This window comes from Etheostoma spectabile, chromosome 9 (assembly GCF_008692095.1).
Source record: "Etheostoma spectabile isolate EspeVRDwgs_2016 chromosome 9, UIUC_Espe_1.0, whole genome shotgun sequence".
NCBI classification, from domain to species: Eukaryota; Metazoa; Chordata; class Actinopteri; order Perciformes; family Percidae; genus Etheostoma; species Etheostoma spectabile.
Window position 1 is genome coordinate 35,533,342 of NC_045741.1, and position 15,450 is coordinate 35,548,791.

Consider the following 15,450-nt stretch of genomic DNA (forward strand, 5'->3'; position numbering starts at 1 on the left):
CTGGAACATTTTGGCCAAAAAGGGCTAATGGCTTTCCTTCACCAGTTTATGCAGTCTATTATCGGTACTCTTCATGAAGCAACCCCCTTTTCCATCTTCCCCACCATCTTTTGTCTCTGTACTCTTTTGTCTTCCCCTTTTTTGTCATTTTAGGGTGACAGAAGAGGGATGCTAACTTGATCCCTTATGCTACTATTGTTCCTATATTGACAGTCTCAATATATTGATGCTGCTGAACACTTACTGTACACAAGATGAATCCTAAATATATATAAGTAGCATTGAGCTATGCTTCCCATACTACTGTACACGCTAAACTTTGTGACTCTTTACACAGCAGCCCCTGTAGGGGGTATTGACATGGACTGCCTAATCAACCAATCAGCCTTGTTTTTTGCTTAAGAGCAGGAGTGGATATGCGAGAAGCCTCATGAATCATTCACGTGTTAACAAATCTGTGGTGTTCATTGGCTGAGTGGTTTGGATCAAATGGGCCAAGCTGGGTCGGATATGAGTCTGTTTACAGTCACTGTCACTTGTCAGTCTAAGGCACTATACACTTCAGAACACTTATCCCATGCTATGCATTACAGCCCATTAACCGCCGCTGTACAGCACACTCCAGTTTCCCCTGCAATTTAGACGCAGTGGCAGCCTTGAGGCAGGTGCACTGTCACACATGCGGCTGTCTTTCCAGTGGACGTGGTTTTTAACAAAGGTACCTGGATTGTCAGCGTAATTCAAGATCCATGGAAAAAAAAGGCTCATGATTATACCACCCATGTTTTTAAGCATCTCTCACTTTTCTATAGCTGGTGAATATGTGGTGTAGAGTGAACTCCTCCAGCTGTGCGAGTGATCAAGAGAGTAGGGGAAAGAGGGGGACAGCTTCTTTCTGGAGTCACAGAATCCTTACTTCTACCAGAATATGCCAGCTTTACACTGATTTGTTTCATTTGTGTGTGTGTGTGTGCGTTTATTTTTTGTTTCCTTGTGTGGTCCTATGCATACCTGCCTGACTGTGGTTGTCTTTGTCCGTGTGTGTGTATTTGTGTGGTGTGTGTGTGTGTGTGTGTGTGTGTGTGTGTGTGTGTGTGTGTGTGTGTGTGTGTGTCTTGTGCTGTCTTCCCTCCCGCTGCAGTTTGAGAGTTGTAACAAAGCATTTTCACGTCTGGAGAACCTGAAGATCCACCTAAGGAGCCACACAGGAGAAAAGCCGTACCTGTGCCAGCACCCAGGCTGCCAGAAAGCTTTCAGCAACTCCAGCGACCGCGCCAAGCATCAGCGCACTCACCTGGACACGGTCAGAAACTAAGTCTCTGCTCTGTCTCACCTCCCAATGCTTTACCATAGTGGATTAATGTTTAACCTGTCTCGGGCCAACAGTTAAAATAGTCTGGGTGGTCGGTGTGTTGCAGAAGGCATGGCTGCATGAAACGATGGACTATAAATGTTTGCATGTGTCGGATACAAGCTTCATTTAGTTTCTACCAAATCTATTCAGGTATTAGATTATATGCAAAATTAAAATATGAGTTGTCAAAGAACTAGCAAGCAGCATGTGTGTGTCTGGTGTGCGCTCACACTGTTTCCCTCCCTTACTTTTACACCAACATTAAAAACTGCACTGCGTTCCAAGTCTCATTACCTGTTTCCACATCTTGACAGTGTTAGACTTTAATTTGCTGTCAGTCAGTGAGCAGTGTGGCATTCTCACTCTCTCTACGTTGGCAGTGAAGCGCCACAGATCATTAAATGATCAGTTCCATTAGGCTAAGTCACAGCTGGGGCCATAACAGACTTGGATTGGAGCGCAAGCTCACACAGAGCTTTGCCTGTTTCTCTGACCTGTAAATGGAGGGAAAGGTTGAGTCACTCTTCATGTCTCAGTAACCCCACCAATACCTCACTTTATCACCATCCACATGGCAACACAGCGAGGGAGTAAATAACTTGTTTTGCTCAAAATATGTACTCAAGTACCACTGAGGTATTTGTTCTCATACTTCAGGGAACTTTACAGTTTTTTACAGTTTAAATTCTTAGTTGAAAGTAGTTTTTGAGCAGTCCCTAAAAGGTACGCACGTACCAGCTTCAAGCCAACCAGCCAAAGCAATAATAGAAGTCAATCATAGCTCTGGAAATCAAGGATATTATTTAGGATAGGTCTTTTCAAGGAGCCTTTCAAAAATGTAGCCTAAAAATGAAGCAATTGAATTAGTGATTTAATTATGTGAATCTAAAATTAAGTTAATGTAAATGTTATTCTGCTTCCTCGTAGCTAGTCATTCAAGTCAATTAACTTTTATTGACATATTCCAAGTTCACAAATTTGTCTCATAGTTCTTTACAATTTGAAAAACATACGACACCCTTTGTCCTTAAACCCTCAATTAGATCCCGTATTTCAGTGAAGGCATAAAAACTCAACAACTCAGTCTAATTATCATTGAAAGATTGTTTTACGATTATTTACAAGATTATTATGAATGATTGTAAAAAATTAACAATAACAAAATCGGAGGTGCATTCAGGCTTTTTGAGCAAGTACTTAAAAAGCCAGAGAGACTAAAACATCAGTGATGCTGAGCAAGTAGAAAGAGAGCTGTAGTGGCACACAGTGAGGCTTTTTAAAATCAGTATATGCTCAAATTTACCGCTTTCTGCCAAACTTCAATTGAAAGAGGTATTAATTTTAACAATATTTTTTATAATACTCATATTTCCAGGATATCTTCCCCCTGTGTTCCTGTATTGGCCAGCCACCAGTGCTTTTGGTACACGTAATAGTAAATCACTCAGAACCTTTACTTCAGTAGAGTTTTGAATGCGCACTTGTGTTATTCTATCAGTAAGGGATTTTCCTCCTCCAGCCACTCTTTCCACAGTAGGGCCAATGATACAGCTAATCTGGGACCCTGATGCTTATGGCTTCACATTAACACTCCGCTAAGGTATTCGCTGTGCCTGGCCGTCCTGCCAAAAACACTTTGAGGGAAAATCATTTTCAAGCTTTAATGGTATTTATTCTGCACAGAAGTCGTGCTTGATTTTTTTATTTTTTTTACTCAAGGTTCTGCGCTGTATTGGGTGCGTTGCTTGACAAAACAAACATGGTGGAGATGAGTGGCACTGTAAGAGCCTTGTAATAACAATGGCTTATTTACAGAGAAGGTTGACGTATGGAGGCAGAGCTAATAAAGACGCATATCCCCTTACACTTTAATGGCCAACCTATGTTCCTGAGGATGAAAAAAAATGTTTTGCCGTGAAGGGAAAAATCCCTCAATCAGCTAGCTACATGCTATATTTGCTTGATTAATGAGAAGAATGTGAAATGATGAGGAAACTCCATGATAGTGCAGTCATTTTTACAGATGTCATGTCTGTTTCTCTAATCTTTCAACATCTCCTTCCTCGCAACCAGTCTGTATGTCAGCACTGACACACAGTACATACTGACTGTATAGAGTAACATTACCAGCTCTTTATTGGTCCATAATATCCAATGTAGAAAATTTCCCATCACAGTCCTATTTTAACTGTGCAGAAACAACTAACCGTACATTGTCGAGTATTGATATTAATCAGGTTTCATTGATTTTGTCGGTAAGAAAGAGGGTTCATTACTATACTGGGTGAAGAAAATGAGGATATACCTACATGCAACAGCAAGTGACACAGCACATAGAGCAGCTTGAAAGTCCTGAATTTAAATCAAAACGCTACATGGAGCTCATTTCTTATTGAAATATTTTGTAACGAAATCTTTTCTTTTTTTCTTTTCATGCTTTTTTCCCTCTTCTTCAAATTCTGTCATTCTCAGCTGAAAGGTAGGACTTTAACTTTGCCTTCACTTCAACAGATTTTAATCTTAGTGTATAAATTGTGCTTACTCACACCCTAATTTCCCCCAATTTCTGTCATCTCTTCTTGAATAACTGCCAGACCTTTTTTCTTGTGTCTCTTACAACAAAGTGAATGCAGATGCGTCCACCCTTTAACCGAATGTGAAACGTTTTTTTTTCTATTTGTTTGTAGAAGCCGTACGCATGTCAGATCCCTGGTTGTACCAAGCGCTACACAGATCCCAGCTCCCTACGCAAACATGTAAAGATCCACTCGGCTAAAGAGCAACAGGTGCGTAGAAAGGTAAGACACCTTATAAAAGAGAGGAATGGAATGAATAAATATTGAGATATCAAGAGAAACAGAAAGCTAAAAGTTGTTCCTGTTGACTGATTTGTTAGACTTTTGTGCTTTTTTAAATCAAACAAAAGAACAGAAAGATTAATTATATGTCTCTACCTGGAAGATGACAGTAAATTAATTACATACTATTAAACTACTAATTTAAAAAAGTGGAATATTATCTATCACATTTCGTTTTTCATAACAAATCCTAGTGGAAACCCATACATATATGGTACATGTTATGGCTGACCCCTCACATGTCTTACACTCTCCTTTTGAGCTGCTTCCATCAGGTTGACGTGACAGGGTCCCAGGTAAACATAAAAGATACCTCAACAGATATTAAAACGTATTCATTTCCATATAAGTAAATCTCTTAAACTCAGGCCATAAGGTATGAGGAGGGGTGGAATGACTTTATTGTTTGCACTTGTGTTGCACACTGTATTGTATGTTCCTAATGTCCTGTGTCTGTCCATGTATGTATATAATATATGTGTTTTTATGTGTCAGCCTTTTGTCCAAGACAAATCTCCCTTGGTACAAATAAACAAATTTTGATATTGGTTGCTTTGCTTTCGTATCATGTAGAGCACAGTGGTCTGCTGAAGAGCTACTGTGCAGTTTTCAGCATGACTTAACTCAAGTCAATACAGTAGGGATACAGGTTTAACAAACGGGCCAGCTCTGATGTACATTATCCACAGATCCATCTAGTTGGCTTATTTGAGGGGTTGGATGATTGAGGGTTTAGTAGAGGGGTGTCTTTGAGAATCGCTTTTCCAACAATAGATCAGGTTTGACCACATTTCCTCGTGTTCATGGTAAAAAGCCCATTCTTTCCCTGACTGGATGCGGGTAAATAACAGAGAATGGGCTCATTGTTGTGGAAGGGGCTGGATAGTGGTAGGCTGGATGATGTGTTTCTTTGCTTAGCGCCGTAAAGGGAAACACATGTGTGCTTGTAGCATTGTTAATAAGCTGTACTGTGGAATACCCCAGTGACCAGATGTTATGGACAAATGTCAAACAAATGCTCTTACTCCACTCTTGGAACAGTCCAGAGAAAAACTGTTAGGAGTGTCGCTGTGGGGAGAACAGAGCCCCAATTACACGTGATGAATAGTTTGCAGGGCCCTCATAAGGATCCCCAAGCACATGCACGTTTATTTACATACAGTATCTAAGTTTGAAATCATAACATGAATTATGCCAGCTATAAAATTCAATCAATCACCTGTAAATGTAAGCGGCGGGATAGGCCTAAGGTCTTAAAAGATGTAAGTCACACACAGATAAAGCTGTTATCTGTCCACTTGGCTTGTTGCTGTCAATGAACTAGATAGTTGTGATAATGCTGTAGAATGTTTCCAACCACAAAATCAAAATGTGTAATTGATTTTCATTGTGGATGGATGGACAGACAGACAGACACAGAGAGACAGAGGGACAGATTGATAGGGTTAGAATGATGATGAAGACAAAACCTTGGTGGACAACATTGGCTTTGTCATCTGTAACTGGAACACTTTGTTTTACAAAAAATACACTCTTACCGGTCCAAATGACTCACAGCAACACTGACAGGTTTTAATTGCCTCTTAGCATCATAAAGTTATCACTTTTACTATTATACAACAAAATATGTATTATTCAAGATGGTTGATATCGGAGCATGGTTTACAAAACCAAACTTGATTCACAATTTTAAGAGGTTTACATGTTGATTTCCAAATGAAATGAACCCATGTTTATTGGAATCAAACGAAAGGAGCCTGTTGCACAGCTGGATGACGTGTTTACTAAGTGGAGATTTACACATTACTGAATTAAAATGGGATGTGAATAAAGCTTTGTGAATAAAGCATTATAATTACATTGGAATTAACTAAATTAAAAGGGTTGTACTGCACAAATACTGCCAGGTTTAACTGAACCTGCCAACCGAGCTACGTTAGCCTGATAATATATAGCTGTTAAACCCTTGAAATTGAATATGGTTGATACATCTGTTTTAACACTTATGTTTTATTAGTGATGTAAACTGGGTAGATTTTAATAACAATGTTGGTTAGGTCAGCAAAATTGTATTGTTGTTCAACATAATTAAAGAACCCAGTGCAACTTTGCGGCTCATTGATGTTTGTATGAGTTGTATGAGTTTGTGGACAACAATGGACGTCTAAGGTTTTATGAATAAATAGTAAATCTACTGTAGCAGATCATGTCCACTGCCATTGATTGTCTATAAAGCATCCTCCGATATTGGAGCCAAAGTTGATGCAATTGAGACCTTTGGTTGATTCTCCTTTCTCCAGTCAGTGCACACAATGCTGTGTTATACATTGTTGGTCTGAAGTGCTTTTTCTTTCTACCTACAGTACTTCTGATAATCAGCTAAAGTACTGTCCCAGTCCCTGTGTTGAATTTACAGGTTCTTTGAAGGTAAATCTCCTGAGTAAAGGAAAGATGTGGTTGTTAATACAGTCCTAGTGTGTACCTCAGCAACTGTAATGTTTTATTACAGAGAAATCCACTGACGTACAGTACAGAGGTCAGCTGCCCCACTGATCCATAAGGCAGATGTCCCATTTCTCCAACTGACACAACTCTCCTTAGGTTTAAGTTTCTTCTGCGTGGCGTGTGATCGACTCTCCAGTTGAAATGTGTCTTCAGTTGCCTCCATTACTGTTGGCAGTGAGAGAAACAGAAGCAATCTTGCATTGGCTCTGAGTTGGTACAGTGATCACTTACCCGCAATGTCCATGACTCAAAAAGGAGTGTGTGATCTTTTCATTTGGTTCCCCCTGACTGACAATGCATTCCCATTTTCTGAGTTACTGTTTCAAATTAACATTACATTCGCATTAGTACACAAAAAGAGTAAAAAAAAAAAAACATGGGCTCCAGCCTACAAATAGACACAACTGAGCCTATGCTTTGTTCTGAGGTTGTGTAATCTTGCAAACCAGATGGAGTTCTCTGTAAATAACTCAACATCACTTCTTGTAAACATTTGCTTTGTTTATTCTTGTGTTTGTGATTGACAGATTCGGCCCTGTCCTCACCTGGAGCAGGACGTCCTGAGTGACTGTCTGTCCATGCAACACCTCCAGAGCTCCACCTCCTCGCAGCACCTCTACAACGGCAAAGATGGCTGTTCTCCTGGACTGGGCCAAGACATCTTCGCAGGTGCGCACAGGAGGCTGCTCTGTCATCTAACACCCTGATTATGTAACCTCTTCTCCTTATGAAAGCATTGAGTAATCTAATACTTTGTCAGCAGCAACAAGTCAGGTCTCTAGTCTCTGTCTCAGTGTTTCTCTCCTGTATTTCGCCCCCCCCCCCCCCCCCCCCCCCACCACCCACACACACACACACAAACACACGCACACACAACTCACACCCCATAAATCTTTATTGGCAAGAGATTTGTAACACTAAATAATAACATTAAAGAAAACAAATTGTTCATGACAATGAAAAACGTTTATCATTCATTTGCCTTCTTGTAGTCTCAAGATATGTTTTTTGATCACTGCCAATCACTAGCCATTGGGACTGTGTCTGTGGCATAATTTTCTCCCAATCCCTCATAATAGATTTTTTTATTTAATAGTATTATTGTTATTATTACTATTATTATTGTATTCAAAATTTCTTGTAACACTTTTCATATGTTATACTTTGACAAAAGATGCTAGAATGTAAGTTAATTATGACATAAATACCTCTTATCCTTTGCTTTTGGGCTTGAATACAACATATGATATGACACGATTAGTAGCACCATCCTCTGTGGTTAAGCAATTCAAAATGTGAGTGAAAAAGACTGGCCATGTCTCAAAATATTGATGAGCCATAGAGTATTTGTTCCAAAACAGAAGAACAGGCCAGCAAGTGAAGTCTAACCGCCAGCAATCCCAACACCTGGCAAGGCAATCACCGAGTCATGGTGGTCATCAACAGCCATGTCAACATTCCTGCAGATGTATTAGGGAGATTTTGTGCTTTCAGGCAGTAAAAATCATACTTACGGCGCCTTTGGTCAAACACAAACAAATTAAACCACTATAATTTATCTTTAAATGCTTATACACATTTCATGTCAACATTTTAACTTATGGACTCTACTCTGCTATTTAAGTTTAGCAGGAAGTTTGTTTGGTTTGTATTTCATAACCATATCATGTTAATCTGTCATCATGTCATACAAATGCTGCAAAAACCATTACAAACCACTGCAAATGGAAACTTTTGTTCATCACATGTGGCCTTTAAACTTTCATTTTTCTAATTGATGAATTTGACCTCCACCAAATGTCAACACTACTTTGGATTGGGACCAGGAGAGAGATAAATCGATTATAACAATCTTAAAGACAAGAGATTCCCCGTTTATGAACACATCTGTCCTCTTTTTCTGCCTGTACTCCATCCAGGCTCCCCGTTGCTCTCTTTTATTGTTGCTAGAACTCGGCGCACCATTGACGACCATGAACGCTCAACTTGTCTTTCAATGTCATACCGGGCCCCTGAGTCTTGGCTTTTTTTTCCTTCAGCCTCCCTCTGTCCGAGTTGATGTTGCTTGCTATCTTGTTTTAAATAGTTTAAAGCCCCAAGGACCTCGATCGTAACCCAATGCCAAAGCATTGAGGGATGCAGTGTTATTCAAGGCCAGCAAAGATGTTGCAGGTTGCCATTCAGGATCCCCATTTACATGAGTTTCCCTTTGCAGGCCCAATAGGATGTATGGAAGAGGTGGGGCAAAGTGGGCAGCTATCCCATCATTAACACTTGTGGAGCAGAAAATGAGTCATGCTTCCAGGCAGAGCTAAACTTGTTTTCCTGTTCACCGGTTATAAGTCTGCTCTTATTCACATGGCTGCAGTGAGACTTACGAGAAGCCCCTCTCTGTTTTATAGAGCATAATTAGAGTGTTCCCTGATTAACCAGAGGAAGCACTCATCATAGTTTTAGTGCAGAGGTTTACATGCTCCTGCTATTATGCTGAATGGCTGATATACCTCTCCGTATTCCTCTCACACAGAGCTGTCTCCCTGAACTCGACCAGAGGCACTTTAGAGCCAATAAACAACATCTTCAGAACATAATTCTCTACTAACCAGTAAAAAGTGCCATCAGATCCTCTCACTCTACCTCCACAAGGAACTAGCGATGAAATTTAGGCAATCACAGCCATTATTTGTCGACTGTTTTGCCGGTCTGGTAGCAGATGTTGGGGCTAAAGGGGAAAACATTTAAGGTCTGTGATTGATGATTTGTGGGTAATGAATCAAGCTTGTAACCATTTCAGAGTGCTGTCAGATCAGGCCCCGGCATGCTTCCACTTGAGAACAGCTGGGCCTGGAAACGGCAAAACCAGGAGCACCGATCTTTTCCCTTCCTTTCATCTCCTCCTGTCCTCCCCTCTCATTGCTGGTGAACCTCTCAAGGCAACCGGCTCGCCACTCTCCTTGTGGATGCTGGGAAAGAAATCAGACAAATGGAGCAGAAGATGGAGGGAGTAGATTTATTGTGTTGGAAGAACAAGTGGAGATCCAGTATAAGCTCTCTTAACAAGAATCAGTGTCTAGTTCTTCATTTCACTGTGATTTCTCGTCGCTCTCTGGAGTAATATTTTCAGATTAGAAACTTGTCAAGGCGGCTGATGAAAAGGTCAGATGTTATACAGCGAATCTGTTTACTGATATATGCAAGCGCAGCTCTAAAGATTGGTGGACAACATGCACACTGTGGTGAGAAATTGACACAGATTTCAGGAAGATGGTACTCATGCACATATTGCTGAACACAAGCTGCTTTCTAAATGAAAAGACATACAGTATACTTATTTTCCCAGTTTTATATGACTGCAAAATGACTACTTTTGGGCTATGTGCTATTGGTCAGACAAAACACAACATTTTCAAATTAGGCATTGGAAATTTAAAGTTTTTCACTAAGAATAAAAATGATTATTAATTGCAGCCTTAGTTTGCATTCTGAATAGGAAAAATGGATCAGTGTTAGATTTGAGCCCACAGCTTGAAACAGTAGAAAAGTTGGCAACATGCAGCCAGCTACAGGAGAAAACAATGCCCCCCACAGTTCACTGTGTCAACAAAATCTTAATCAAATAGGATTACAAATACTCAATGGTGGAATAGCGAAAGACATATTGGACATTTTGGAACAGAGTCAGGAAATGATACTATTTTCTTTTTATTCTGCACGTTACCAGCAGTATGTAAGACATTTTTTTAAAAGGACACTAATACAGTACATTGTACATACATATGTGCAGAAATACATGGCATACACATCTGCATGTACTCACATAACCCTAAAAGTGAAGGTCAGCGTGCACAAACACACAAAACAGAGGCTAAACAGTAACCCTATTCCCGCTTTTAAATTCCCTACCGTTTTAAGTCACCGTTCACACACATGTAACATTTTAGTTCATTATCATGTATTAAGAACAAACAGCTGAAAGGACGAACAAGGCCAATCCCCGCGGCAGCACAAAACAATGTACCCTAAATTACAAACAGCACAAACACAGAAATTTTCTTTTACGAAGCTCTCTGATTGGATGAAGGTTGTCAAAACAAAATCCCGTTTCCATGAAATGGCCTTTAATTTGCTCAAAGGAAAGATGGAGCTCAGGGCCCTAGAGTTTATTTGGCACATTTACTGAATTAGCTTTGTTTGTCTTTCAGGCCTGTACCCTGGCTCCAGCACCCCCCATCACAGTGCGTCAGTTGAGCTCCTCTCCCCTAACCCCAACCCCACCTCCGTCTCCTCCACGGACCTGCCCTCCCGACAACACCGACTGGACCGGGACCTTGGCAGTCCTCATCACCTGTCCCCACTGGCTGCCATGGACGGCACAAGAGATGGGTGAGTTTTTCATGGATGTATTCAGCTTTGGAGATGCAACATATTTATTCTTGCCCTGTTAAAGTAAGTTGAGGCAGGAAATATTAAACCTGGTAAGAAGTGTACATTTCCCGATTAATGAGTGGAAAATTCAACAAACATTCATGTCATGTCATGTCACAGTCCTGTCTCATGACCAAAACGTCTTCTGGTCGGCCTCTGCAGTAAAGTCATATGACATCACAGTCTGGTAAGGTTAAATTTCTCTAGCTGAACACTCAATGGATAGAGCAATATAAAGGTAAATATGGTGCAAAACGTGAGAGCGCATAGATGCGATGTGAGCACTTGTAGAATATGATTTGAGAGCTTGTAAAAAAAAATCTATACTGTTTTTTTTGTTGTTGTTTTTTCACTTCAGTCACTTTTCCAGTACAACCACAACTCAGTGATTTCAACCTCTCCAATCTGTTGCTGCAATGTGCTCTCTCGCATCACACAGCAGCGAGTCTGCCCCCTCGACTTTTGCAACACTTCTTGCGATACATTTGGTGCAAAACTAATTTGTACCTGTGGACTTAGTCTGTGGAGCTCTGAGCCAACAGGACGGAGGGGGGGGACATCAGGGTTTCTATTGCCAGATGAGGGACAACTCTGGCTTATTTATGTAGCATGAAAGCTAGCTTTAGCTAACTAGCAGCCAGCCCGCTTCTAAATACTGTAACTACCTTTTAATTATCTCAACACTTTTAACAGTCCAACTGAAACACTGGCAGGGAGCTCCAGCAGTGGCACAACCCCCCTGGAGCTCACTGCCAGTGTTGGTGGAATAGCAAGCTAGCATTATCAACCTAACCAACCAGCACACTTATAAATAAATACATTTTAATTTAAAAGGCTCGTGTTATACCCACTGATGGCGGTCCGTCCGCGGCTGCAGGACCTGGAGCTCACCGCCAGTGTTTCGGTTTGAGTGATAAAAGTGTTAGGATAACTAAAATGTATTTATTTATCAGCGGGGTTAGTTTGCTAACGCAAGCTTGCTATTCCACCAAATAATCTCAATTCGTATTCTATAAGTGCTCACATCCCATCTACGTGCTCTCACATTTTGCACCATATTTACCTTCATAGGGCAAGAACATGAACAGGTTTTCTCAAACAAAACGGAATCCTCCTACCATTTTCACACAGTAACATTTAGGTATGCATATAACTATACAAACACACACAGGTCAGTTGAACTTTCTTCCTCTATACTTCCTGCTGACAGTATTATGATCCTCACACTGATTTTGACCCACTGCGCTTCCATTGTTTTTCAGCTATTTATCATCCTGAATCAAGGCAGATCCGCAGGGCCAACCCACTTAGATCATGTTAGGTTAAGCTTCTCGGTCCTGCTGACAAACCCATTTGGCTGTTTTATTGGAAAGAAACTCAACTCCACAACCCCTAAAGACATCCCCTTGTGGGATGAGGGGCTGTGCTGGTCACCCCAGGGTCAATGTGACACATAACTAGCTCTATTTCTGGCACTGAACTTGGTGTTCATAAGGTCCCCCATCTCCACTGGATACAACAGCATCAGCGCGATGACCAAACCGCTTGGCCGGACATGATTCACACTTTAATGAGAGTAAACTGTGATAGGATCATCGTTTGGTGTTTATGTTGTGAGCTGTATTATCCTCAAATGACATGAACCAACACATTTGAAAACAGAGAACATTACCAAACTATTACAGTACAACTGTACAACTGTACTAATCTTCTTGTTTGAATTGTTTTACAGACAATCAGACACTTGATTTGTTGGGGGATCATACACCAAATGCAAACAATGTCTGGCATTAAAGTATGCGATCTGAAACGATGATGTATCTTCGAGATAATTGTGAAAATGTGTTCAACTGGGGATACTTTAAAAGAGAAAGCAATACATCTGAATTTAGTATTATTATGTAAGTGTGCCAGTATTGCTACATCTTTGGGAAAGAAGAAAATGAATTTATTCAGTCCTGTTTTAAATTTCTTGTAAATTCAATTAAGAAATGTATTGACTGTATCGAGAATACATGAATTATTGTATTGAAACAGTTTTAGAAAGCTACCCCTTACTTTAGATAATAGAGAGTATCCAAGTGTGTGTGCGTACGTGCATGCATGTGTGCGTGTGTGCGTGTGTGTGTGTGTGTGCGCGCGCGTGAGGCACAGCATGTTTCCTATTAGTGCGCATGATTTCCCTCAAGAGCCAGCAGAGCTACAGAACCCGGGTGTCGTCAGGAGGCACAGTGTGTACTGTACTAAACAATGTGCCGAAAACCAGGGAGGTAGAAAAGGAAAACAGATTTTTACAGTTTAATAACATTGAGAAAGAGTGGAATCAAGCATTGAAAACCCTGTGTTACAAAAGTTATCGTGTTACGTAAACATGCTTTCTTTTCACTCTATGGTCCGCTCTATGGGTGTCTGTATGTGTATATACAGTTTTATGGGAGTGTATACAGCATAGGTGCATGACAGAATGAGGTTTGATGTCTTTATTACTCTAAGAGCTGTGCATGTATTTGTATTCCGTATGTGTGAGTGAGAGGAGTTTACATATAGTTATCCAGGAAACACACATGATTGCGTGTGATTGGGGTGTGAGGCACAGCAGACTGCTCGACTTCCAGCACAAACAGTGCAGCAGGCCGGCGCGGCCAAACCGCCTAGATGTAAACGTCCGAGCGCCACTCAGAGACGCCGGGTCGGCCTGGAAGCATCTGGAAGGCAATGTGTTGTTTCAAGCTTTGAAAGCAGGAGGAGAACGCTGTCGAAATGACGTTGTGGTTTCAGTGCCTCTTTCTCTACAGCATGCAGAGTTACCGGTGCGAGGACAGAAATGGAAAGTGAAAAGGACCTGAGTAGGGGATGCTGTAACAGCGGTTACACAGGCAGGGTGACATTATTGGATGTGAGACCTGGGTCTGTTCCTTTTGGTGCTTGATGAGGAACATCTGAACATTGTGTGTGTGTGAAAATGGGAATGGTTGGCAGTGAGAATCCCCTTTTTCCTAACATATGTAACTTAAGTGCCTATTATGCCATATAAGTAATCTCCCGTGCTTCATTCCCAAGCTTCTACATACTTGTGACGTGATGACAATGCATTAAAATTGCAGCAATTTCCAAATTTACAGATTTCATCAAATCAAGATGTTTGACCTATAAAGCAGCCATAAATGAACACACACATACTGTAGTGCCATATCTGTTCATCAACCAGTGAGGACGGAGGGTGGGGTGAGGAGTCAAAAAGCGAGTTGTGGCAGGGGACCTGCAGTACAACCAGCCGGGCATGAAACGTCTACTCACATTTGTATGAAGATGGAGCATTTGATTTACATGTTTAAAGCCTTGAGTATACAGGCTGCTGCCAAAGTCAATATCAGTGCCGCACTTGTTTTTCCCAAACGGTTTAACAGGACATTAAACATTTTGACAAAATTATCAAACTAACCTGCCTCTAGTGTGGCAGCCTCTGACCTCATAGCTAAATGTGTTTACTCTGGCTCAAATGGGCCATTTAGAGTCTTTTTACTTTGTAAATACCAGTGTCATTTTTCTGAAGCTAATATTAAAATATGCCAGTTTAAAAACATTTGGCGATCGGCATGGCACGAGTGCTTGTGTGAGTGAGAGTGTGTCTGTAAGGCCTCTCTCATAGCTGTTCGATGATGCCGGCCTGTGCTCACAGAGAGATGGGTGGTAAATGTTGTCATTCACTGCCTCAGCCATATGTGGTTATATAATTGCGGAGGGGAGAGTCTACAGCCTTTACCTGCGTATTGATATTAGAGCCCCTCTGCAAATATTAGTCTGAGGTGGTTTGATACCTCAGCAGTGATTGACACAGGCTAATTGAATTAGAGTGGCGGCACAGAGCTACATTAAGAGTTCCTGCTCTGAAGGGGGACGTTCACGGCTCGTAACTCTACACTCTCTGTCTTTCAGCCATTATCATTCTACAATGATCCAGAACAAGTGTCAATCTCACAGCCTGAACAGAAATACTTTTGAGGTTGTCGCTCATGACAGTATGTGGTCACTCATTTTGTGGTGCTCGGTCATTAATGTGTAGTCTTCAATTAACCCGTCTACACAAACGGTTAATTCACAGAAAAAAATTGGATGATTTGCTGTCAAATTCCTCTGGAAAGGACTGTGATTAAAGATGGATCCTTTGTGTTGAGGGCATTTATCTTTTTCTGGGACTAAGGGGGAGCTTTCGGGGCCCCAAAACATATCCCAAGCCCTGGCTATGCTATTCACACTGGGGCCTGCAGGGCTGGCTTAGCTTTAGATTAGCTTTAGCCAGGATGCTGT

General features: G+C 41.1%; 1 protein-coding gene across 2 annotated transcripts in view; it reads left to right on the plus strand.

Moving 5' to 3' along the window:
- glis1b (GLIS family zinc finger 1b) overlaps positions 1 to 15,450 on the plus strand; it is an 81,108-nt gene that overhangs the window by 46,691 nt on the left and 18,967 nt on the right. The window contains exons 5-8 of one of the 2 annotated variants that reach the window (XM_032524798.1): positions 1,142 to 1,303; positions 4,042 to 4,152; positions 7,245 to 7,386; positions 10,920 to 11,100. In XM_032524798.1, the coding sequence (XP_032380689.1) occupies positions 1,142 to 1,303; positions 4,042 to 4,152; positions 7,245 to 7,386; positions 10,920 to 11,100 (596 nt within the window). The remainder of the gene's footprint in view (positions 1 to 1,141; positions 1,304 to 4,041; positions 4,153 to 7,244; positions 7,387 to 10,919; positions 11,101 to 15,450) is intronic. The other variant, XM_032524799.1, reaches the window with a different exon arrangement.